The sequence below is a fragment of the Rhinolophus sinicus genome, linkage group LG03, assembly GCF_036562045.2.
Source record: "Rhinolophus sinicus isolate RSC01 linkage group LG03, ASM3656204v1, whole genome shotgun sequence".
Classification (NCBI taxonomy): domain Eukaryota; kingdom Metazoa; phylum Chordata; class Mammalia; order Chiroptera; family Rhinolophidae; genus Rhinolophus; species Rhinolophus sinicus.
This window is the reverse complement of record NC_133753.1, coordinates 108,761,834-108,787,545: the sequence shown is the minus strand read 5'-3', so window position 1 is coordinate 108,787,545 and position 25,712 is coordinate 108,761,834. Positions and strand designations below refer to the sequence as shown.

The following is a 25,712-nucleotide window of genomic DNA, read 5'->3' as shown; positions in this document are numbered from 1 at the left end:
TATATAAAGCAATTCATCCTAAAACATTAGACTATACATTTTTTTCTAATGTACATGGAACATTCTCAAGGATAGACCGTATATTAGGACATAAAATCAGCCTCAGCAAATTTAAGAAGATTGAAATCATACCAAGCATATTCTCTGATCACAAGGCTTTGAAATTGGATGTCAACTGCAAAAAGAAAGCAGGAAAAAACACAAATACATGGAGATTAAACAACATACTTTTAAAGAACGACCATGTCAAAGAAGAAATTAGAGGAGAGATCAAAAGCTACATAGAAACAAATGACAATGAAAATACATCCTACCAAAATTTTTGGGATACAGCAAAAGCAGTTTTAAGAGGGGAATTTATATCATTACAGGCCTATCTCAAGAAACAAGAAAAATCCCAAATAAATAACCTCATGTTTAACCTTAAAGAACTAGAAAAAGAAGAACAAATGAAACGCAAAGTCAGCAGAAGAAAGGAAATAATAAAAATCAGAGCAGAACTAAATGAAATAGAGAACAAAAAGACAATAGAAAAAATTAATGTGACAAAGAGCTGGTTCTTTGAAAAGATTAACAAAATTGACAAACCCTTGGCTAGACTCACTAAGATAAAAGAGAGAAGACACTAATTAACAAAATCAGAAATGAAAAAGGGGAAGTTATCACGGACACCACAGAAATACAAAGGATCATCCAAGAATACTATGAAGGACTATATGCCACCAAATTCAATAACCTAGAAGAAATGGACAAGTTCTTAGAAACATATAGCCTTCCTAGGCTGAACCATGAAGAACTGGAAAATCTAAACAGACCGATCACCAGTAACGAAATTGAATCAGTCATCCAAAACCTTCCCAAAAGCAAAAGTCCGGGACCAGATGGCTTCACTAGTGAATTCTACCAAACCTTCAAAGAGGATCTAATACCAGTCCTGCTCAAACTCTTCCAAAAAATTGAAGAAGAGACAGTACTCCCTAACTCATTTTATGAGGCCAACATTACCCTGATACCAAAACCTGGAAAGGACAGCACAAAAAAAAGAAAACTACAGACCAATATCTCTGATGAATACTGATGCAAAAATCCTAAACAAAATTCTAGCAATTCGAATGCAGCAATACATTAAAAAGATTCATCACGACCAAGTGGGGTTTATCCCAGGGGTACAAGGATGGATCAACATCCACAAATCCATCAATGTGATACATCACATAAACAAAATAAAGGGCAAAAATCATATGATTCTATCAATTGATGCAGGAAAAGCATTTGACAAGATACAACATTGATTTATGATGAAAACACTTAATAAAATAGGTATAGAAGGAAAATACCTTAACATAATAAAGGCCATATATGACAAGCCCTCTGCTAATCTCATAATTAATGGAGAAAAACTGAAGCCCTTTGCTCTACGTTCAGGAACATAGCAGGACTGTCTCCTATCATCTCTGCTTTTCAACATAGTGTTGGAAGTCCTCGCCAGAGCAATCAGGCAAGAGAAAGAAATAAAAGGCATCCAAATTGGGAATGAAGAAGTTAAATTATCACTCTTTGCAGATGACATGATGCTATATATAGAAAACCCTAAAGACTCCACCAAAAAGCTATTAGAAACAATCAACGAATACAGTAAAGTTGCCAGCTACAAAATCAAGGTACAAATGTCCATTGCATTCCTATATACTAACAATGAAATCTCAGAAAAAGAAACAAACAAAAAAACGATTCCTTTTGCAATTGCAGGAAAAAGAATAAAATACCTAGGAATAAACTTAACCAAGGACATGAAAGATCTATATGCTGAAAACTGGAAGACATTTTTAAAAGAAATTGAAGAAGACACAAAGAAATAGAAAGACATTCCGTGCTCATGGATTGGAAGAATCAACATAGTTAAAATGCCCGTATTATCCAAAGCAATATACAGATTTAATGCGATCCCCATCAAAATTCCAATGGCATTTTTTAAAGAAATAGAACAAAAAAATCATCAGATTTATTTGGGACCACAAAAAACCCTGAAGCCAAAACAATCCTAAGAAAAAAGAACAATAATGGAGGTATCACACTTCCTGACTTTGGCTTGTACTACAGGGCTACAATAATCAAAACAGCATGGGATTGGCAGAAAAAGAGACACATAGACCAATGGAATAGAATTGAGAACCCAGAAATAAAACCACATAAATATGGACAGATAGTTTCTGACAAAAAAACAAGAAACATACAATGGAGAAAAGACAGCCTCTTCAATAAATGGTGCTGGGAGAATTGGATAGCCACGTGCAAAACAATGAAACTGGACTGCTATCTGTCACCATGTACCAAAATTAATTCAAAGTGGATCAAAGACTTAAGCATAAGACCTGACACAATAAACTGCATAGTAGAAAACATAGGTACTAAACTTATGGACCTTGGGTTCAAAGAGCATTTTATGAATTTGACTCCAAAGGCAATGGAAGTAAAAGCTAAAATAAACGAGTAGGACTATATGAGACTTAAAAGCTTCTGCACAGCAAAAGAAACCATTGACAAAATAAAGAGGCCACCAACTGAATGGGAGAAGATTTTTCCAAACAGTACCTCCGATAAGGGGCTAATATCCAAAATATACAAAGAACTCATACAAGTCAATAACAAAAAAACAAACAACCCAATTGGAAAATGGGCAGAGGACCTGAAGAGACATTTCTCCAAAGAGTACATACAAATGGCAAATAGACATATGAAAAAATACTCAACATCACTAATCATCAGAGAAATGCAAATAAAAACCACAATGAGATATCACCTCACCCCAGTCAGAATGGCTATCATCAACAAGACAAACAGTAACAAGTGTTGGAGAGGCTGTGGGAAAAAATGAACCCTCATACACTGTTGGTGGGAATGCAGATTGGTGCAGCCACTGTGGAAGGCAGTGTGGAGGTTCTTCAAAAAATTATGAATAGAATCATCATATGACCCAGCAATACCTCTTCTGGGTATCCACCCAAAAACTCTGAAAACATTTATACATAAAGAAAAGTGTGCTCCAATGTTCATTGCAGCTTTGTTTACGGTGGCCAAGACATGGAAACAACCAAAATGTCCTTCGATAGATGAATGGATAAAGAAGTTGTGGTATATATACACAATGGATTACTATTCAGTGGTAAGAAAAGATGAAATAGGATCATTTGTGACAACACGGATGGATCTTGAGAGTATAATGCTAAGCGAAATAAGTCAGACAGAAAAAGCAGAGAACCATATGATTTCAGTGATATGTGGTATATAAACCAAAAACAACAAAAGCACAAGACAAACAAATGAGAAACAAAAACTCATAGAGACAGACAATAGTTTAGTGGTTACCAGAGGGTAAGGGGGGAGGAGGGTGGTAGATGAGGGTAAAGGGGATCAAATATATGGTGATGGAAGGAGAACTGACTCTGGGTGGTGAACACACAATGGGATTTATAGATGATGTAATACAGAATTGTACACCTGAAATCTATGTAACTTTGCTAACAATTGTCACCCAATAAACTTTAATTAAAAAAAAGAAAAGAAAAACAAAATAAATAAATCAAAATAATAGTCAACTGATATTTTTTGAAGGGGTATCAACTTTATTGAGGTATAATTCACGTTACAGTGCGCCCACTTATATTGGTCAGTTGATTTTTGGCAAGGGTACAAAGACAATTCAACTGAGTATGAATAGTCTTTTCAACAAATGGTGCTAAGACAAATATATTTCCACATGGAAAAGAATGAAGCTGTACCCTTTCCTTACACTATATACAAAAACTAATTCCGACTTAAAATCCTAGTGGGTATGAAGAGATATCTAATTTTGGTTTTGATTTTTATTTTCCTAATGGTTAATGATGCTGAACACCTTTTCATGTGCTTATTGGCCATTTATATATTTGGAGAAATGTCTAGTCAGATACTTTGCCCTTTTTTATTTGTCTTTTTATTGTTGAGTTGTAAGAGTTCATTTTATATTCTGCATATGAAACCCTTATTTCACTTCTTTTGAGGCACAAAAATTTCTTGTGGGTTTCTTTTTTGGGGTTATGAAATGTTCTAAAATTTATTGTGGTCACAATTCCACAACTCTGTGAACATACTGAAAACTATTAAATTGAATATTTTAAAAGGTTGTGTTTTATGGAATGTGAAGTGTATCTCAATAAAACTATTAATAAGAAAATTAAGGAATGGGGGCAGCCAGTTAGCTCTGTGGTTAGAGAGCAGTGCTCATACCGTATTTCACCAAAAATAAGATCTGACTGGAAAATAAACCGTAGAATGATTTTTCAGGATGCTCATAATATAAACCCTATCCCCAAAATAATCCCTAGTTAAGATCATCAGCCAGATGGATGTATTTAGTATGTCGGTTGCAACACATGATGGATGTATTGAATTATAAAGTAATAATATTAATGTATAATTAAATATAAATAAATAATATTATTGACATTAATATTTAAAATAAATGAAAATATAAATTATAATTAAGTATTTGTAAATACCCAAGTGGGCGCCTTTGGATGAGAGGTAAACGCCTATGTAAACAGATGAACTTGAGACTTATTGCCAAATGACCAATCAGAGTACAGACACAATGCACGAGTAACGTGAACACTTGATAACGAACGGACGTGGTTGTGTCTAATATGAATCTTCAGAATTCAATATGTGCAGTGTTGTAACAGACTTACTTAAGATACTCATGCAAAATAAAGAAACGTTTTCTGAATTTTGATGCCTGCAATTTTTCGTTGCTTTTGTGTGGACCATCATTCTTAACTATCATCATTTTTGTTGCCACTCCTGTCTCGTAAGTCTTCAAGTAACACTTGATTTAATGGTAGATTTAAAAGGAATAATATTTTGACTTCCAGACAAGATGAGTGCAAAACGAAAGAGCTATTCCATCAAGTACAAGGAAGGAATCATGGAGGACTCCCGGGGCAAGAATCTTAAGGCTTTCTGCAAAGAGAAGAAGTTGGATCTCTGAATGGTCCAAAAATGGCAAGCAGAGTACAATAACCTCAGTCAACGGGTGAATGAGGGAAAGAAGCACAAGTGTGGATCAGGTTGGCAATCACTATTTCCTGAGCTGGAAGACATCATCTGTGAATGGATTGCTGACAGGAGAGCAAAGACTTTGGTTGTGCACAGGGCTGATATTCAAGCATTTGCTCTTGCAATGGCATCACAGTTAGAAATATCCCCAGAAGAATTCAAAGCATCACAACACTGGCTGGATGGTTTCCTTCAGCGATGTGAACTGTCTCTAAGAAGATCGCCAACACTGTTCAAGCTGGAAGATACTGAAGTTATTAAACATACACTTGCATTCAAGTCTTTTGTTGATAGCGTCAACTTTTCTAAATACCAACTCTCCAACATGATTGCTATGGATGAAACTGCAGTGTTTATGGGGCAAGGATCTCAAACGACAATTGATCAGAGGGGTGCCTCGTCAATCTGCATTCCCTCCACTGGTTAGGAAAGTACACGTGTTACCTGTATATTGGCAATTCGTCTGGATGGAAAGAAAGCCCCATCTCTCATCATCACTAAGGGCAAGAAAGATAAGGTTGAACATGTTTCAGGCATTTATGTCTTGAAACCGAAAAATCCTGGTGCACACAAGCAGTTATAAGGAAGTGGGTTGATTTAATGCTGCCTCTTGTTTTACCAGGTGGTCAAAGAGGTCTGCTAGTCTGGGATTCAGCCAACACTCACCATCACGCTAAAGACATGAAGGACTTCCTGGCAGAGAGAATAAATCAAATAGTGCCCTGTTTCCCCGAAAATAAGACCTGGCAGGAAAATCAGCTCTAATGAATTTTTTGAAGCAAAAATTAATATAAGACATGGTATTATATTATATTATATTATATTATATTATAATATATTACATTATACAGTAGTACCTTGGTTTCTGAACGTCTCCATTGACGAACATTTTGGTTTACTAACGCTGTAAACTCGAAAGTAAATGTTTCGGTTTTTGAACACACCTTGAAAGATGAACATGTTACCCAGCTTCCACTGAGCACAAGCTCCTGAGGCCTAGCTGTCGGCTGTTGAGTCTTGAGCACCACCGCAACACGGAGGTGATATTTGGGCTTATTTGCTGACTGTGTGCCATCAATCTGTGCTCATCTCATCTCAGGAGCACTCTTGCAACCAATTTGTTTTTGTGACTGTGTGCAATCAATCTGTGTTCATGTCATCTCAGGAGCCTTCTGCCAATTACCCCTTGCTGTGAGAAATGGATAAAAGCTGCAAAGCCAAGAGAATCATTAACAGAACAACAATAGAGGTGAAGAAGGAAATTATTTCCAAATGTGAAAGTGGGGTGTCCATATATGTGATCTGGCAACGCAGTTTGGTATTGCCAAATCTACAATTTGTACCATCTTAAAAAGTAAAGAAACCATTAAAGTAGTCAATGTTGCAAGAGGTGTTAAAACACTTATAAGACAAAGAACACAGACAATTGAAGAAGTGGAAAAATTGCTTTTTGTATGGATAAATGAAAAACAGTTGGCTGGTAACAGCATTTCTGAGAGCATAATTTGTGTAAAAGCTTTACATTTGCATGCAATAGCACCCCTGGAACAAGTGCTGAGAGTGATATTTTCAAGGCAAATAGAGGGTGGTTTGAAAAGTTGAAGAGGAGAAGTGGCATACACAATGCAGTGAGATATGGTGAAGCTGCCAGAGCCAACAAAGAAGATGCCAACCAATTTGTTTTGGAATTTAAAGATTATGTAGAGGCAGAGGGTTTCCTTCCCCAACAAGTTTCAACTGTCATGAGACAGGCCTCTTTTGGAAGAAAATGCCAAAGAGGACCCACATAACAAAGGAGGAGAAATCATTGCCAGGACACAAGCCCATGAAAGACAGGCTAACCCTTTTGTTTTGTGGGAATGCAAGCGGGGATTTTAAGTTGAAACCTTTGCTAGTCTACCATTCTGAGAAGCCCAGGGTATTTAAGAAAAACAATGTCATAAAAAGCAAATCACATGTGATGTGGAAGGCAAACAGCAAAGCTTGGGTAACCAGGCAATTTTTTATTGGGTGGGTTCATGCAGTGTTCGGGCCAAGTGTAAAAAAATACCTACAAGACAAAAATCTTCCAATGAAGTGCCTGCTTGTTATGGCTAAAGCTCCAGCTCACCCGCCAGCTTGGAGGACGAGTTGATGGAAGAGTTCAGTTTTATCAATGTAAAGCTTTTTGCCCCCCAACACGACTCCTCTCATCCAGCCCATGGGCCAGCACGTCATATCTAATTTTAAGAAGCTTTACACCAAAGCACTGTTCCAAAGGTGCTTTGAGGTGACCTTGGACACAGAGCTAACCCTCAGAGAGTTCTGGAAGAATCATTTCAATATCCTACATTACTTCCATCTCATAGACAAAGCATGGAGGGATGTGTCTCACAGAACAATGAAGTTGGCATGGAAAAAATTGTGGTCAGACGCTGTCCCTGAACGTGTATTTGAGGATGTTGAAGAGGATGCTCCTATTGTTGAGGAAATTGTGTCTCTGGGAAAGTCCATGTGCTTGGAAGTGAGCAGTGATGACATGGAGGAGTTAGTGGAGGACCACCAGGCTGAACTCACCTCAGAAGAACTTCAGAACATTCTGACGAAGCAGCAACAGGCGGCAACTGAGGAACTGTCTTCAGAAGAGGAGGGAAGAGAAAGTGCTTCTACTGCACTGATCAAAGAAATGTGTGCAAAATGGGTGGAAGTGCACATTTTTGTTGAAAAATATCACCCTGATAAAGCTGCTGTAAGTCATGCCACTAACACTTTCAATGATAATGCTATGTCTCACTTTAGACAAATTTTAAAACATCGGAAAAAGCAAATGTCAATTGAAAAATTTTTAGTGAGGAAAAGATCCAGTGAGTCTAAACCAGGTGTCAGTGATGTAAAAAAACCAAGGGAAGGAATGGCAGGAGAGGAGTCACATACAGTGATTCTGGAAGAGGACCACAGAACACCTGAACAGTCACCTATTGTGATTTTTGAAAGGGACCCCCTCATCCAAACCATGACTATCATCATTGCAGGTAAGAAAAAATTACATTTTCATTTTTATCATCTACAGTACTGTTTTTACATTGTGTTTATTTATTATTACTTTTACAGTACAGCATATTGTTTATTGCTTTCATTGTCTATCATTTTATGGATCTATGGTATCATTAGATAGTAAAATTCATGCTAAATTCATGTTTCCTTGTACTTGATGGAATAGCTCTTTCTTTTTGCACTCATCTTGTCTGGGGGTCAAAATATTATTCCCTTTAAATCTACCATTAAATCAATTCATGCTAAATTGATTTTAAAGGTCTGAAATGGATTAATCCATTATTGCATTATTTTTTGGGAAACTGTGCCTCGGTTGTTGAATGTTTCAGAACTTGAACGGTGTTCTGGAACGGATTACGTTAGAAAACCGAGGTACCACTGTATTACATAAGACTGAGTCTTATGTAATAGAAAAATAAGACCATGTCTATATTAATTTTTGCTCCAAAAGACACATTAGAGTTGATTGTCTGGCTAGGTGTTATTTTCAGGGAAACATGGTAAGTACTAAAGTTATGGACCCTGGGTTCAAAGAGAATTTTATGAATTTGACCTCAAAGGCAACGGAAGTAAAAGCTAAAATAAATAAACGGGACTATATCGAACTAAAAAGCTTCTGTACAGCAAAAGAAACCATCAACAAAACAAAGAGGCAACCAACTGAGTGGGAGAAAATATTTGCAAACAATGCCTCCAATAAGGGGCTAATATCCAAAAATATGGAAAGAACTCATAGAACTCAACACCACCAAAACAAATGAACAATCCAATTAAAAAATGGGCAGAGAACCTGAACAGACACTTGTCCCAAGAAGACATACAAATGGCCAACAAATATATGAAAAAATGTTCAACCTCACCATCTTTTAGGGAAATGCAAATAAAAACCAGAGAGATATCACCTCACACCTGTTAGAATGGCTATCATCAACAACACAAATAATAATAAGTGTTGGAGAGGCTGTGGAGAAAAAGTAACCCCCATAACTGCTGGTAGGAATGTAAATTGGTAGAGCTGCTTTGGAAAACAGTGTGGAAGTTTCTCAAAAAATTAAGAATAGAATCGCCATATGACCCAGTAACTGAAGACATTTATTCAAAGATATATGTACGCCAATGTTCATGGCAGCATTATTTATGGTGGCTAAGACATGGAAACTACCAAAGTGTTCTCAATAGATGACTGGATAAAGAAGATGTGGTATATACACACAATGGAATACTACTTTGCCAGAAGAAAAGGTGAAACACTGCCATTTGTGACATGGATGGATCTTGAGATTATTATGCTAAGTGAAATAAATCAGACATAAAAAGTCGAGAACTATATGACTTCACTCACATGTGGGATATATAATTGAATGCAACAAACAAACAAGACAAAGAAACAAAAACTCATAGACACAGACAACAGTTTAGTAGTTACCAGAGGGTAAGGACAGGTGGTAGAAGAGGGGTAAAGGGGGTCAAATATATGGTGATGGAAAGAGAACTGATTCTGTGTGGTGAGCACACAATATGATATATAGATAATGTATTACAGAAATGTACACTTGAAACCTATGCAATTTTACTAACCATTGTCACCCCAATAAATTTAATTCAACAAAAATAAAATACTCTTTAAAAAAATTTAATCCAAGAGCTGGTAAGACAACCTCATTCCCTTTTGCCAGGCACTTGCTTTATCAGCATCTCTTGCAGCTAAGGATGTAGATGCAAAGAGAAGGAGATAAATTAAGGTAAGGACTGTTAAGCAAAAAGAAACCAGGACTTGATGATTTGGGACATTTTCAGCCTATCCAGTTACAAAAGACCCTAAAATTAGGATATTTGCTCTCAGGAAAGCATACTTTAGAAAGCCACGGGTATGGTTGGACAATCTTTTGCTAATGCCTGGAAAGGATCAACATGTCAGAGTATTCTGTAGTTAAGTGTGCTCTTTGAAAAGATTTGGCACATGACTGTGGGGGCAGAGCCCCAGAAAGAAGTTTCCAGGCTCTCGGCCTCACATAGACAGGTGCTGGCTCAGGTAGTAAATGGCCATCAATGTGATTGGATGGCCATCAGCTGTGGCTAGTTGGCCGTCAGCTGTAACCAGTCAGCCATTGGCCACTAATATAACTGCTGTGGCTACGCTAGCAGAGAGAGGAAGAGAGAAAGAATGGGGGCTAGCAAGAAGATGGCGGCTGGGCTGGCAAGTGTGGATGGCGGTTTGCGGACAATGTGGATCCAGCCTTCATTGAGAGCATAGTGCCGCCAGAGAGAATATAGTGGTATGACTCCCCTACCTATGGCTCCGTGGGTGTTCCTTTTTGGCCTCACCATATCCTGCGTTCTTGTATGGGGAGCGGGAGCAGAGACCCCGCAGGCCTCCCTGCATGACAAATGGCGCAGCGAGCAGGGTCTCCCGCATCACAATGACTCATGGATCCCCTGAGATATCTCAGCAGAAGCCAGGCATAGAGAGGGGATTGTCCAGGAAAGACGGAGGAATCTATTGTCTAGTGAAGTAAACATGTGTGACATACACAGGAGACCCACAAAGTCCTTTATATCAGCAAAAACGTTACCAGCAAGGGCTAAAAGGAACAGAGAGAGGAGGAAAATAAAGAAGACTTTCAAAGTTCTCTCAAAATTCTACAAGCAGGAAATAGGCAGATGTCATTCAACTGCAAACATATACTACCCTTTAAGAAAAAGACGACTCTGAGGATGGTGGTGCAGGCACAGAGGGTAGAGCGGAGAGCCACGGAGGATTATTCTCAGGTCCTGAAACCTGATGGAGTTTTCCAAGTTGGATTTCAAAATTGCTCGGAACCAGTGACTCCATTTGTCTTTCCATTTTCTTCCTTAAATTGAAACATCTGTTAACTATTCTCTTATGTCTAAACCAGCATTGTATTTTGGGAGTAATTTGTTTCTTGAGTCTGTATGTGTGAACTCACAACAATCATATGAGTGTCAGTTTCATAGAGAGGAATTTTACCTCAGGACGAATCATATTCACACTCTCACTCATACCTAATTTAGATGATGAAATATGGGACATTTGAGCTGATGAGATTCTGAGGAAATTCAGAACATAAATTTGATGCTGTAATGGGTTGAGTCTTTGGGGAAACTTGAGATGGAGTGTATATATTTTGCATATGGGATTGTGGGGGCAGAGCCCCAGAGAGCAGTTTCCAGCCTCTTGGCCTCACACAGACAGGTGCTGGCTCAGCTAGTAAATGGCCATCAACTGTGATTGGATGGCCATCAGCTGTAACCAGTGAGCCACTGGCCCCTAATACAACTGCCGTGGCTTCGCTAGCAGAAAATGGGGGCTAGCAAGAAGATGGTGGCTGGCAAGCGCGGATTGCAGTTAGGACGGTGGGTTGTGGACAGGGTGGCTCCTGCTTCCTGTGTCTCCAACCCAGGAAAAACATAGTGGCATAACTCCTGTATCTATGGCTCCGTGGGTGTTCCTTTTTGGCCTCACCACCTCCTGCGTTCTTATGTGGGGAGCGGGACCAGAGACCCCACGTGACTCCCTGCACAACAGGGATGGGCATTCATCTTTGACAGCCAGACAGTACAATGTAGCGGACTGAATAATGATCCCCCAAAGAAGTCTATATTATAATCCCTGAAATTTGTATTATCTAACATGGTAAACAGAACTTTGCAGACGTGATTCAGTTAAGGATCTTGAAAGATTAGTTTATCCAGGTGGATCTAAAGTAATCACAAGGGAGATAGAAAGTCAGAAGATTTGACAGCTGAAGCAAAGGATCAGAGTCAGAAAAAGATTTGAATATGTTTTATTGGTGGAATTAAATGCAGGTGATCTCTAGAGACAGGAAAAGGCAAGGAAACAGATTCTCCTCTAGAGCCACTGTAAGAACCAAGGGTCCTACTGAAACTCGATTTTGTCTCAGTAAAACCCATTTCAGACTTCTGACCTCAAGAATTATGTTTATGTTGTTTCAAGCCTCGGAATGAGTGCAAATTTGTTGCAGGAGCAACAGGAAACCGATACAAGGTCACACTGGGTTTTGGTTTAAAAAACAAAAAAGATATGAGGAAAAGATGAAGCCAGTTAGTAGCAGAACAGAAGGAGACAGACATGGGGAGTGGCTGTCACAGATGGGCAGTCTGGAGAAAAGATAGACTCTTTCTCTGCCTGAGGCTCATTCCCTCTGTTCAGGTCAGATCACAGGTGGCCAGGCTGATTGGTAGGAGGCACTAGGAGCTGATTCTAGTTAAGGATGAATTTCTGTCTGGAAACAGTTCATAATTAGATTGGGGTGTGCCCCATTGATGGAGGTGGTCAAGTAGGCTTTGTCCCGTGTCCTATGTATTACAATTATTATTTTAATCCTATCAGTTGTCTGATGGACTAAGTCCCTCCTTCATTTTTGAGAGTAGATTTTAAGTATTCTCTGGATCAGCAGTTCTGACTCTAACATGCACCAGAAGCACCTGGGCAGTTTGTTAAATGCAGATTCTGAATGTCAGGTGGGACCCAGGGTGGATGTAGCTGGTCTGCAGGAACTTTACGTAACAAGGTTCTAGAAAACCAGTGATTCTCAGGCCTGAGTGCACATCAGCACCATGTGGACGGACTTGAACCAGATGGCCGGGCCCCACCCAGAATCTTATTTATGAGTCTTCAGTAGGGCCTGAAACTTTGCATTTTTAACAAGTTCCCAGGTGATGGTGATAACTGTCAGGAACCATACTTAGAGGACCACTACTCTAGAAGGTTGTATCTGTGACCCCTTTTGGAATTCAGTGTCGTGCCCCCACTGCTGGGTTTTGGTTCTGTAGTCTTTTCATCATTCCCAGATTCACTTGGAGGGGTTATTCATTCTTCCTTGAGTTTAGCTTATCTTTGTTGTTAATTAAGTGTAAATTGCAGGCATTGCTTGTAAGGATTCGGTGAGGTTCATGTAGCAGCTCCACGGGCTCTGGGGACTGTGTTACTGGATGCGTCCTGTGTGCCCGGCCTGGCCTCAGGCCCCTTGCAGACTCAGTGTGAGGACTCCCCCCACCCCCCCTTGACTGCAGCACCACCTCTCTGTGACCCTCCATGTTTGTTAGTGCTGGAATTCATGTGCACATCACTCTGAAGGGTATAGGAGGCATCTTCTTAGCTTGTGTATGAAGCTCACCTAGGGCCAGGCATCACACCAAGTACTTCATCCCCTCAGGAGGGCAATGATACCCTGCTGTTGTTCCTGATGGTCCAGGGAAAGGGAGGCTAAGCAAGAGGAGAATGGGAGCAGGGGAGCCCAGGGGACACTGGAAGGAAGATTGATGGGCAGGGACTGACTGGGTTTACCAAGCCCACCAGGGCTCTGGGGAGGCCAGTCCTATCAAGACACCCAAGGCAGGAGGTCACTGTGATACCCAGCAGTGAAAGGGGGTGAGACCTGAGCAGGGCACAAGCTCTGGTGAGATGCAATTCCCGCTCCTCTCTTCCCCACGGGGGACTGGCTTTCCTTGCCGTTTCTCCACTTCCTTGACGACCTCCACTGCCTCTCTGCAGCCCCCAAGCCCACCGCTGAGGGAGACAGGCCAGGCAGGAAACACACGGCAGCCTCTCCTTGGGCCCACTTTATTTGGGAGCGGGGTGGGGAAGGGTCTAGGCCTGCTGTGCCCGCAGCAGTGCTCGCACCTGGCCGATCTGCCAGTCGACACTGGAGCGTGCGGTGCCACCCAAGGCAGCATACTGCTCCACACTGTGCCCGTAGTCCCACACTTGGCTCACGTCACCCGTGAACAGGCGGCTGCGGGGAAGAAGATGAGCCAGGACAGCCTGGTCACCTGGGCCTCAGGGGCCCAAGCTCTGGCCCTGGGAGGCAGCAGAGGGAGGGGAGGAGCTGCACCTGATGGTCTGTAGCTCCTGCAGGGACAGCTGGTTGAGGGCGACCCCTTTGGTCTCGGCCATGAACACGGCTTTCCCAGAGGCCTCGTGAGCCTGGCGAAATGGCATCTGCGGGTGCCGGGTGGAGCGCAGTGCTGACTGGCTGCCTCGGCACCCTGCTTGGTGGTGGGCACCCTGCACATCTTGCCCACCCCACCCGTCGTCCCCTCAACCCTCCACCCCAGCCACCCCACACATACCCCTTTGCGGACCAGGTAGTAGGCGAGGTCAGTGGCCAGCATGTCAGGACTAAGAGCCTGCGCCATGTTCTCACGGTTAACCTGGAGGCAGGCGCGGGAGAGTGGTGAGTCCTGGGGACTCGGGGCCTAAGCTGCCGTCCCCAAGCCTACCCCTAGGCCAGGACGTCCCCTGCCTTGGGCAGATCCACTCTTACCACCCTGTTCTGCTCTCTCTGCTTGAGCCATCTTTTCATAATAATTGGTAATTCTGAGGTGTGCGACTGGGCTGCCTTTATGTTTTCAGAGTTCTTATCTTTAGCACACATCAGAATCACCTGGAGGATTTATTACAAGTACAGAACCCCGGGGCCACCCCCAGTCTCCACTCCAGCGGGTCTGGAGTGAGGCCTGGACTGCACTTCCATCAAGTTCTCAGGTAATGCTGTGGTCCCAGAACCACACTGAGAACCACTGCTTTTGAGACACATCCTAAACTATTTGGAAATAAATGATATGAAAATGGGGATTTGCTTCAAAATAAGGGGGAGGGGAGGGGTTGTGGGTAAAGACAGCTGCTGAAGCAAGAAAGGCCATGAGGTGATTACTGCTGAAGCTGGGTGTTGACACATAGGGGTTCATCATACATGCTCTCAACTGTTGTATACTGAAACTTCCCACAAGAGATTAAAAACGAAATTTGGTTGGGCCAATTGATGAGACTCCTTGAGTCTAACCCACATGCATTGTACTGCAGCAGCTAAAGTTTTGTCCCTTTACTGTTCCTCAAGGGCAGGAACAAGCACCCCCCTCCCCCTGTCCCAGGTCTTTGGGACCATCCGCCCTCGCCTCCTGGCATATCCACTCGAGTTCAGGGACTGAGGGGAGAAGGGGCGTGTCTTGCCTGCAGCGTAGAGATGACGCCAGTGGCCACCTGGAGGACGGCACTCATGGTGTCTGACACTTCAAACACGGCTTCCTTGTCCTCCTGGGAAGCATGTGGCAGGGGTGAGGGCCCTACAGCCCCCCCCCCCCCCGCCAGAGTCCCCCTCTGCCTTCCCCTGGAAACACTCAGCCGTTGCACAGCCCGCACCAAGTGAGAGGAGTGCGCTCAGGGTGCACAGGACAGAAAGTGGCACTTCTGTGGGGCCCCCGCCTGTGCGTACCAGGGCCCTGAGAACCGCTTCATGGTGCACATGCAGGTGGGCCCCACCCTGCCCCCCGCCCCCAGCCTTGTACCTGTAAGTCCTTGTTGTAGGTGCTTGGAAGCCCCTTGAGGGTCATCAGGAGCCCAGCACACTAAGGGAAGAGTGAGGGTCAGCAGACTGGGCCTTGGAGCCCATGCGGTCAGCCACAGGCCTCACCCCCTCCCGCCCTTCTCACCCGTCCAAACACTCGCCCGGCCTTGCTCCGGATCAGCTCCAGGCTGTCTGGGTTTTTCTTCTGGGGCATCAGGCTGCTTCCAGTGCTGGGGACAGAGATGCTAGGGCTCAAGGGGATTCCCTGCCCCTTGGCTGGCCTGCTGGCTGAGGTGAGAGGAAGGAAGCCATGCTGGTGGGAGCAGAATTGGGCACGGCAGTGCAGCCTTACCTGTAAGCATCTGAGAGCTGCACAAAGCTGAACTCCTTGGTGCCATAGAGGATGAGGTCCTCCGCCATTCTGCTGAGATGGGTCATGCACAGCGAAGCCCAGAACAGGAACTCAGCTTGGGAGAGGGGAAGGGAGAGCAGGCTCTCTGGTCACCCGGCTTCTCTTGCGCTTCACCCAGTCTGGAGAAGCTCCAGGTGGACCACATGGGGGTGGGAAGAGGCTGAGAGGAGCCGGGGCTGAGGGACAAAGGTGGGGTGCAGTGCAGGGGATGAGCGGGCTGGCCCCAGGACTCACCCACAAAGTCTCGCTCACTGGTAGCATCCATGCTGTTGACAGTGATGGCCCCAAAGTTCAGTGCTGGATGAGGGGAGGGTGGGGAAGCAACAGGGCTGGGCTGGAGGGCAAGGAGGAGCCTCCTCTACCTGACCCAGCTGCCCAGCGCAGCATGGAGAGGGGCAGGTGGGGGAGGGTCTCTGGTGCAGGTCCCAGGAGGGAGGCAAGAGCCCTGAGTCTACCCAGGGCCATCACCCTGCCACAGGCCTCCCTGACCTCTCAAACTTCAGTGTCCATAGGTAATAGACGGAGGTTTCACCCAGACCCCTGCCCTCTCTACCAGACCTGGTGGGATCTCCCAGGGGGGCGGGGGCTCACCTGCTCGGAGCAGCTCCCGATCCACACCCAGAGGATTGCCTGCAATGGCCCCGCTGCAGGGACAGGGGTTCTGAGTGACCAGGGCTTCGGGCAAGCAGGCCCTGGTACACACACACATTCACACCCAGAGCTGAGCCCAGTCAGCTTGGTGCCCGAAAATTTGTCCCCATGCAGGGGACACGGCAGGCTATGGGCAAATGGCTGGCTGTCTGGAGAGCTCTGACCCTGCTCTGACACACTTGTTAGCTCAGTCATCCACATTGTAAAGAGAACTGGGAGTCCATACAGGGTCCTGTCTGCCCATGTAGAAAACCCCTGGATGAGGAGGCAGGTTACCTGGTTTTCTACTCCCCTCTGTCCTTCCTGGCGCCTCTTCTGTCAGTCCCCAAGGGCCATGCTAACTCTGTGGCAGCAACCCTGGCCCCCACCCTTGGAGCACTGGGACCTCACTCACCTCCCTAGAGGCAGAACATTGATCCGCTTCTGCACCTCCAGCAGCCTCTCAGAGTCTCTGGTCAGTGCCACGGCATGGCTGTGGGGAGCCAGGGACAGGAAGGTCAGGGCAGCCCAGGGGCCCTCCGTCCACAGTCCCTCCATCAGGGCCCGGCTCACCTCAGGATCCAGTGGCTCCAGCGGATGGGCTGAGCCCTTTGCAGGTGTGTGTACCCTGGGAAGAGGATGTCACGTTCCCTGTGGAGGAAAAGTAGGGGTAGGGGACCTGAGGGGTTCAGGAGGCTCGAGTGAGGTCTGCCTGTGACACCTGGACCCTGCAGGCTTGGGCCCCTCCAGGGAAGAGCAGGGCAGGCCTAAGAAGGATCGGCCTGCACGAAGGACCGGTGGTCTCCTGGGGACAGACACGTTGTACGGGAAGAGACCAGAAGTGGGGCAGTGTGATCCAAGGCCTGGGTCAGAGCTGTGGGGCCTCCGTGGAGCGAGGCCTGGCCAGTACCAAGCATGGATTACACCCTCAGCTTGGGTGTCTGCATCTGCAGCAGCTCTCAGCAGGGGCCAGGGTGGTGGGGGGTAGGGAGAAGGAGGCACCCGGTGGGGCTGTTTGTGAGCAGGCGGGAAGCTCCCCAGAAAAGCTGGGGGCACTTCAAAGTAGGTAGGGTGGAGGCAGAGGGGCTGTGGTGGTGGTTCTGGTCTCTTTTTTTTTTTTTAAGTCAACAGCTTTACTGAGATATAATTCACCCATTTAAAGAGTATACTTCAGTGTACAACCATCACATCAATTTTCGAACATTTCACTACCCCCAAAAGAAACCCTGTCCCATTAGCAGGCACTCCTTATTCTGCCCGCCCCTCCCCAAAATGGTGCTTGTGCCCATTTCCCCCAGAGGGTGAGGTCTGTGAGACACGGGTCATGGGGAGTAAGGGAGGAGGTGGGGTCAACCCTGTCTCTGACAACAAATAGGAACACCTCAGCAGTCGGGGCACAGAAGCCAAAGCTTAGAAGGAGGCTGGTGGGAGGCGTACTTTGGCTGTCCTTTCCTGGCCATGCTGGGTGGGGTGGGGACGTGGGGCACATGCGGCTGCCCCAGGCACCGGCAACCCCATCTTCAGGCTTCAGAACACCTGCCAAGTGCCTCGGCTTCTTGCTTGTGGATCCTCGTAGTGGGGAGCTTGCCCTGCCTGGCTAAGCTGGCACAGGGGAAGGGGACATTGCAAGAAACGCCCCACTCCCGGATGCTCTGCAACTCCGTACCCCAGGCCTGGCTCCTCTACCCTCTTCATCCCTGCTACTGAGGTCTGGCACTCAAGCTGCCTGTATCAGGGGAGAGGAAACCCTGGCTGCCCTCCTGGCCTGCTCTGCCACCGGGGTGTCCGCAGGGGACTCACGCCTCTGCCCGGTCCACCATGGTTCTGATGAGCTCCCAGAGGAGAGCAGAGAGTGTGGAGCAGTTCTGCCGCATCCACAGCCTGAGGTCTGTGACCACCTGTGGGAGGAGGAGGTGGCACTCAGGGAGACAGAGGTGTGGCTTCCCTGGAGAGCCAGGACCACTGCACAGCTCCAAATCTGCTATCTGAGACCCCCAAGGTTGGGAAGCACTGGGCGCGGGGTAGGGAGGGGGGCTGGCAGCACCTGGTCATTCCGACTTCGTCCTGTGTGCAGTTTCCCAGCAGTTTCCCCAATGAGTTCCTAGGGGTGGAGAGAGGCATGGGTTGTGGTCTGCTGCTTTAAGCCCAGAGGGGTCTGCTCAGGTGAGTGCACTTCCTCCCTCCCTGTGTGTAGCCCCCTTCCCTGCCCCAGGGCCCCTGGTCCTGCCCAAGCCCTGCCATCTCTGTCGAAGCCTCTTGTTCTGAGTTCCCACCTGTACTCTGCCACTGACGAAGGGAACAGAATGATGGTGCCTATGCTCAAAGTGGCCCAGGGCAGGCGGCGTGGGCACGCCAGGGGAGCGGGAGGGGGTCGTACCTTCAGACGCCGCTCATTGGCCGTGTGGATGTCCTCATCATTGGGATTTAGCTTGAAGGTGCCCTGGGCCCACTCCTCAGCCACCTGTAGCCGATGGCAGTAACCTGGGGTCAGGTGGGCAGGCACAGACAGCCGAGAGGGCCCTGTCCCCACCCTTGCCCTGGTCCTGGGAGAGCCACAGGAGGATCCCATGCAGCCCACATCCGAGGAAGCATTTCAGGCCCGGCGCACTTCTGCCCATGAGCTGTGGGGCCATGGGGTGATAAAGGACACAGAGAGACGGTGAGCACAGCACGTGGGTAAAGGGCAGCTCTCCAGGCACACAGACACCACAGGGCAAATGAAGGGCTTGCAATGACACTGCAACATGCACCTGGGGATCTGGTGGGAGCTGGGGGCCACAGGGAGGGGCCGCTGGGTGGGCGTCGAGGCACGGGAAGTACCTTGTCCAGGCCTCGGAGTATCTGGTCCGTCTCAGTCTTGGTGAGGAGCCCTGCCTTCTCCAGGCCCCGGCTATAGGCCTTACTGCCCTGAATGTCCACTTCCCACAGGTGCTGGTCGTAGGTGATGGACGAGTTGAACTTCTCCATGATGGGGTCCACGGCACCCACAAACCGGCCGCCCCACAGCTTCCCGCTCTGGCCAGGAGAGCAGGAGCAATTAATCTCCTTCTACCCCGCGAGGACAGTACCCCTCACAAGGGGCCCTCAGGAGAATGATCAAGTGTGATGGCAGTGGGAACCAGCAGACAGAAGGAAAGTGAGGCTCAGAGTCAGGAACTTGCCCAAAGTCACTCAGGGAGTGAGTGTGTGAATGTGGGCGTGCACTGAAATTACGGCTCTTTTCCACCACAAGAGACTGCCCCAGGGAGATGGTAGCAGGGTACAAGGCACTCTGAGACCACAGCAGAACTCCTGGAGCCTTTCCTGCCACTGACAAGGTGGGAAGTCACTCCAGAACCCAGAGTCTGAATCCAGCTCTGATGTACTAGTGATGGTAATACTGGCTATCACGCACTAAAGTCTCCCAGCTTGCTGGGCCCTTTTTCATCGCTTGCATGTACTGACAGCAGCCCTCTGAAACAGATACCAGTACTCTGCTGCTACAGAGAGGGAAGCCGAGCCCAGAGCAGCTCTGTAGCTTGCCCTCTCAGGGAGGGAGAGCCAGGACTGCAGCCCAGCCGTCTGAAGTCAGAGCTCACGCTCTGAACCCCACATGCTGCCAGGACCTCTGTGCTGGCTCTTCTGTTCTGAACTTTTGCTGTAGGGACAGGCAAGGAGGCATCTGAGGGGCCCCATCAGGCTCAAGTTACCTGCACTGCCCTCCCATAGCTTGGGGCAGAGCATGCAGGCTCAACCCCCACCACTCCTTTGGGGAGCTCTCCTGACACACCCGTGATCACTAGCCTTCTAGGAGGTGACTAGCTGACCCTCTGCCCCCCAGGAGCCAAGGGCAGAGGGATGAGATAGAGTCACCTCTGTTTTGAAAGAGGGCATAGGCCATGGGACAGATGGGGGAGGGGTGCAGAACTCGTGCGGAGCAGTCTAAGCACCCAGAGTGCCAGGGACTAGGAGAGTAGAGTGCGGCATGGAGAGTGCATGGTACTTCACTGCATCTCTTTGTGGAGGGGCATTTAAATGGCCACTGGGGACTGTTCTCCTCTGTCCCCCTGCAACATCTCATACCTCTGTTAGCCTCCGGCCCATGGGCGTGTTATACAACCTCTCCAAGCCTCAGGGTTGCATCTCTGCCCATTTGATAAAATTTGCTAAGTACATACATAGCACAGTGCCTGGCACTCAGTAAATTCTAGGTATTACTAAGGGAGAGGCCGAGGGCTGCTGGGGCCGGGAGTGCACCACGAGACCTCCACCACGCTCCAGCCACAGGCTGTGAGCTGACCACTCAGTGCCCAGCATTGGCCACCAGAGGACTCTGCCCTGCATCAGCAGCCTCCACCCCCCTCAGCCTTTGAGTCAGGACTGCCCTTAGCCCTCTGCTGCCCCAGCAAGCCCAGATCTTCAGCAAAGCACCACTTGGGTTCCCGGTCCTGACTACTGGGGCCACAAGGTCAGGGCCAGCCAGTAAGGATAGGGAGCCAGTCTGCTCCTCAGCCAGAAGCCTGGCATTCTTCCCCCAGCAAGACTCCCTGCCTGGGTTGTTAGTAATAACTACCTAACGAGCGGGACCGTAGCCAAACCAATTAGTGCCGACACACAGGACAGCCTGGGGGAAGCAGAGCTCACCTGGCGCCCCATTCTGCATTGGGGCCAAGCTCCCACCCCCCTAGCAGGCTTAAAAAGACCCCAGGAAGATGTCAGAGTGAGATGCCTCCACCTGGGCACTGAGGTGATGGGGAGGAACAATGTGGTGGGAGAGGGCACTGCTCCAAGCCAGGGCACACCTGGGCCAGAACAATCCCTTTGGGGCAAGAGGCAGGGGCACGGGGCGGGGGGCTGAGATAAACGAGCAATAGCCCTTGAGAATGCACAGAGAATACCCTTTGTTGCTGTTGGTACCATTAGCTACCACTTACTGAGCACCTACTATTGCTTAGCCCTGTGGGAGACATTCTATGTGTTGTTACAGCCTCCTATGAGGTGGGCACTGTCACCCCTATTTTACAAAGGAGGAAAGAGGTCCAGGGTGTCAAGTGACTGCTTCAGAAACCAAGTCTGTTTGACTCCAAAGTCTAGGCCCTGCCCCTGGCCCTCCACCATGACCCACGCTAGCAGGGCAGGCATTCTTATCCCATTTATTCAGATGAACAAACTAAGACCCAGAGAGAGGAAGTGATTTGCCAGCTAATGAAAGCCAGAAGGGACTGGAACCCAGACCTACTGCTTTCCAGGCCGGTTGACATCAAGCAAACAGCCCCCTTTTTACTCAAAGGCTTCAAAGCAATGACCTCATGACCCAGTACTTTACAGAGGGAGGCAAACAGCTATTATTATCCCCATTTGCCAGATAAATCAACCCAGGCCCAAGAAAAGCAACCTGTGCCTCAGACTCTCGCCACTCAGTGGTCAGGAAGAGAACCCAGGAGTCCTCGGTCTCTAAAGAAGAGAGGCCAGTGAGACAGGAAGCTTCTGGGCACTAGGGCCACAGGGCACAGCCTTCTACCTCCTGGATCTTTCCGCACAGCACAGTTATATGGACTCTGCTACACACAGACAATTGCTACAGCAGGAGGTCAGGTCAGGACCACCTTCCCCAGCAGAATGCTTTGATGGGTTTGCCACACTGACTGCCTGGGGAAGAGAGGGAGACGGGCAAAGATCTCTCCCGGGAGTGCCCACCGCCTGGAGCCAGGAAGGACAATCACCCGGAAGGCGGCCGGAGGCAGGTCTGGCACCAGGAGATTCCGCGCAGAGTCACGACCCGGCTGGCCCCCAGGGCGCACCACCCCTTGTTTGGAAGCTCGGAGGACCGGCGTCCCTGAAGTCCTACTTACCTCCGATGCCATGCTGGGTGGTTCCTAGTCGTCCGGGAGCCTCGATCCTCCGGGTCTGGAAGACAAGACCAGACTGAAGACCTCTTCGGCCGCCGGGCGGGGTCCCCAGGGCGGGGCCAGCCTCCGGCGCCAGCACCGCACGTGGCGGAACACCGCCGGTGGGGAGGCGGACGTGGGCAGCGCCTCGGTCCTCCGCGTCCTGCGCTCCCGCCAGTCCCCAGCGTCAGGCCGCCGCGCACTTACCACCCCTGGCCGCTCTGTCTGTCACGCCAGCCAGCCCGCGGGGCTTTTCTGGCGGAGGGTGCGTCAGCGGCAGCTGGACCTGTCCCCGCCTCCTGGCGACGGCCGCACCAATCCCAGGAGGCCGGGCGAGGTGGGCTTTGCCTCCGCCCTTCAGCCTCGGCTGTGGGCGGGACGGTCTTCAACCCGGCTTCGCGCCGAGCGGCCCCAGGGGGTGCGTAGGGAACGCTGAGGGTGCTGCCTGGGAGCAGCGCTCTAGGCAGCAGATGCTCCGGGCGCTGGACACACTGACGAAGGGTAGAGGCGAAGACGCCGGGCCGGGCCTGGCGGGCCCACAAGATATAGTACAATGTGAAATGGCATGCCCGGTCATTCATTCGTTCATTCACTCATTCAACAAACACGAACTGGACACCTCCTATGTACTAGGTACACAGATACTGAAGAAAAAGAAATAAGCATTAGAAATGACGCGTGCCTCAAGAAGCTTTAACAAAGCACGGACAAGGTGTGCGGGTGGGTCACAAAGAGCAGCGCAGAGCAGACGGGGTGTCTATCTAGAATACTCAAGGAAGATTTCCTTGACATGATTTATTAAACAAAAATAGCAGACTGTGTTCTACACACTGGGGGGGACAGCCTCGAACTCCTGCCATGGAACGGCTTCTGGTGGAGATCCAAGATGGGGACTTGGAAGATGAGAGGGAGTTAGCTCAGTGGAGATTAGCATATTCCCTGCAGAGGGAGCAGCCTGGGCAAAGGCCTACTTGGAGAATTCCAAGCCTTTTTTAATGTCCTTCCCTGTGCCTAGAATGCCCTTCATTGCTGTCTGTCTTGCTACCTCCCGTTCGTCCATCAGCATTCTAGCCAAGCATCATCAATGTTGGGAAGCCAGTCAGCTGATCCAGGTGGATCCTGGATCCAGGTGCCCCCAAGGGATCCTGAGCACAGGCGCATCTAGCAGCCTTTTCCTCAATTGGGAGCATAGCAGTTGTGTTTCTGGGTCTTCTCCCCTACCCAAATGTGAGTTCCTTGGAAGCAAGACCTCAGACATTTTACCCCTGTGACCCCCAGCAGGCCATTAGGTGGACAGGAAAACCAGTGAGATCAGCTATGAGCCATGTATGTGGTCCTGAAAACTGAGAGCATATGGCAAGTCCTTAGGCTCTACCTGTTAGTGTATGAGGCCAGACATCCCGTCCTGAGAGGCAGTGTGAAAGCCAGTAGTACTCTGCAAAATGAGATCACACTCCTGAATATTAATATACAGGAGCCAAATCCTTTGGCAAATGAATTCAGATTCGAAAGGGAGTTGGGGAAGATGTTTGAGAGCAGGGCTGTAGCAACAATACCAAATGCAGGTTCCAGGCTCTGCGCTAAAGACTTCACATGATTAATCTTATTTCATCTTCAGGACAGTCCTGTATATAGATGAAGAAACTGAAGTTGTAAGGGGTTAGGAGTTAGAGGATGTGCCTATGGGCACCCAGTTAGAAGGGGACAGTCTGGCTGCCCACACTGCACCACATGACAGAAGTGTCACCCCAGTTTTGCTTGCGGCAAATAGCAAGCTTGGCCTGCATGGTGGCCACTGCATGGTTGGGAAAGGGAACTCAGGAGAAGGAGGAAGACAAGGAGGCAGTATAAAGGCTTGTAAAGAAAAACACCAGACAAATCAAAGGAGTCTGCAGCTAAGGCCCTGACAGTATACACTAAAGTGGGCATGCCCCTTAATCTTGAAGAAATGTGCTTAGCTTTAAAGACTCATGGGAGCTGATTAGCCAAGTTCCCTCTGAAAAGGCCGAAGCTCCTGAGCCAAAACCTCTGGGAGGCTATGAGACACTGGGAAAAGTGTGCCTGCCAGTGGTCAGTCTGTTACCAGTGCAGGGAAGATGGGCAGGTCATCTCTAACCACCAGGAGGGCACCCTTTGTTGTCTGTAGTCCATGGAGAGGTCAGAAAAAAAGGCTGTCTTAGGCTTTCAAGAGGCAACACTCAGCCCATATAACAATTTAGTGCTCCTGCTCCAAGTGGAGGTTTAGGTGGATGCTGGATTTGTTGTGGGAGGACGACTGGAAGGAAGACTGGGCTCTCGGCCACTGTGGGAAGCAGTTGCAGGTATCTCATTTTCAAGGACCTCTTTGATCACCATCAGACCCAGTTCCTCTTCAGATTGTCAAGATGGGGCTGCTGGGATTTGGGGACTGGGGTGAGTCTATTCCCAGGGAATTGCTAGAAATGTCTGAATCCTATAATGCAGCAGAAATGGTAGATGGGATTGAGTCAAATTCTCAAGACTTATTAAATGACAGATGGCCAAATTCATTGCCAGGAGACCCAAACTGCAATAAATGCTGAGGAAGCTCTTCAAGCTGAAGGGAAATGACATCAAGAGGAAGCTTGGGTCTACAGGAAGAAATAAAGAGCATCAGAAAAGACAACTCTGTATAGAAGACTTTTTTCTTTCTTCTTAATTTCTTTAAAAAACAAATGACTATTTAAAACCAGTACAATGAATTATTAGTTTTATAACAAGTGGAGAAGGATACTAATGGAATTATACTGTTGTAGGGTTCTTACATTGTACATGAAGAAGTATAATATTAATTCAGGGCAAACTGGGATAAGTTAAGGACTCATATTGTAATTCTTAGAGCAACGACCAAAAAAAAAAAAAAAAAAAATCTATGTCTAAAAACCCAATAGAGAACATAAAATGGAATTTTAAAATATTCTCAATCCAAAAGAAGTCAGGAATAAAGGACACAAGTATAGATAGAAAAACATAGCAAGATGATACAAAAACAACTACAGTTGACCCTTGAACAATGCTGAGGTTAGGGGTGCTGACCCCAACACAGTTGAAAATCCACATATAACTTTTGACTCCCCCAAATCTTAACTCCTAATAGCCTACTGTTGACTGAAAGCATTACTTATAACATAAAGTCGATTAACACACATTTTGTATGTTGTATTATATACTGTATTCTTACAATAAAATAAACTAGAAAAAATAAAATGTTATTAAGAAAATCATAAGGAAGAGAAAATACATTTACAGAACTGTATGTATTTATTGAAAAAAATCTTCATATAAGTGAACCCCCGCAGTTCAAACCCATGTTGTTCAAGGGTCAACTGT

At 47.2% G+C, this 25,712-nt stretch overlaps 1 protein-coding gene across 1 annotated transcript; it reads right to left on the bottom strand.

The window, feature by feature from the left end:
- Nucleotides 1-13,716: 13,716 nt before the first annotated feature.
- ASL (argininosuccinate lyase) lies at nt 13,717-22,668 on the bottom strand. The gene is made up of 17 exons (XM_019718520.2): nt 22,572-22,668; nt 22,329-22,383; nt 19,318-19,512; nt 18,875-18,958; nt 18,542-18,598; nt 18,298-18,395; nt 17,071-17,148; nt 16,913-16,990; nt 16,459-16,511; nt 16,102-16,164; nt 15,808-15,922; nt 15,601-15,685; nt 15,457-15,516; nt 15,122-15,205; nt 14,242-14,322; nt 14,004-14,110; nt 13,717-13,904 (listed from the first exon to the last, which is right to left on the bottom strand). The coding sequence occupies exons 2-17, from the start codon at nt 22,338-22,340 to the stop codon at nt 13,760-13,762; spliced, it is 1,395 nt and encodes a 464-aa protein (XP_019574079.1). The 5' UTR covers nt 22,341-22,383; nt 22,572-22,668; the 3' UTR covers nt 13,717-13,759.
- Nucleotides 22,669-25,712: the final 3,044 nt, after the last annotated feature.

Coding starts and splice junctions, on each gene's coding strand:
- ASL (XM_019718520.2), bottom strand. Junction 18,599..18,874: donor CCAATGAGCGGCGTCTGAAG/GTACGACCCCCT, acceptor CTCCACCCCTAG/GAACTCATTGGGGAAACTGC. Junction 16,991..17,070: donor TGGAGCCACTGGATCCTGAG/GTGAGCCGGGCC, acceptor GGCTCCCCACAG/CCATGCCGTGGCACTGACCA.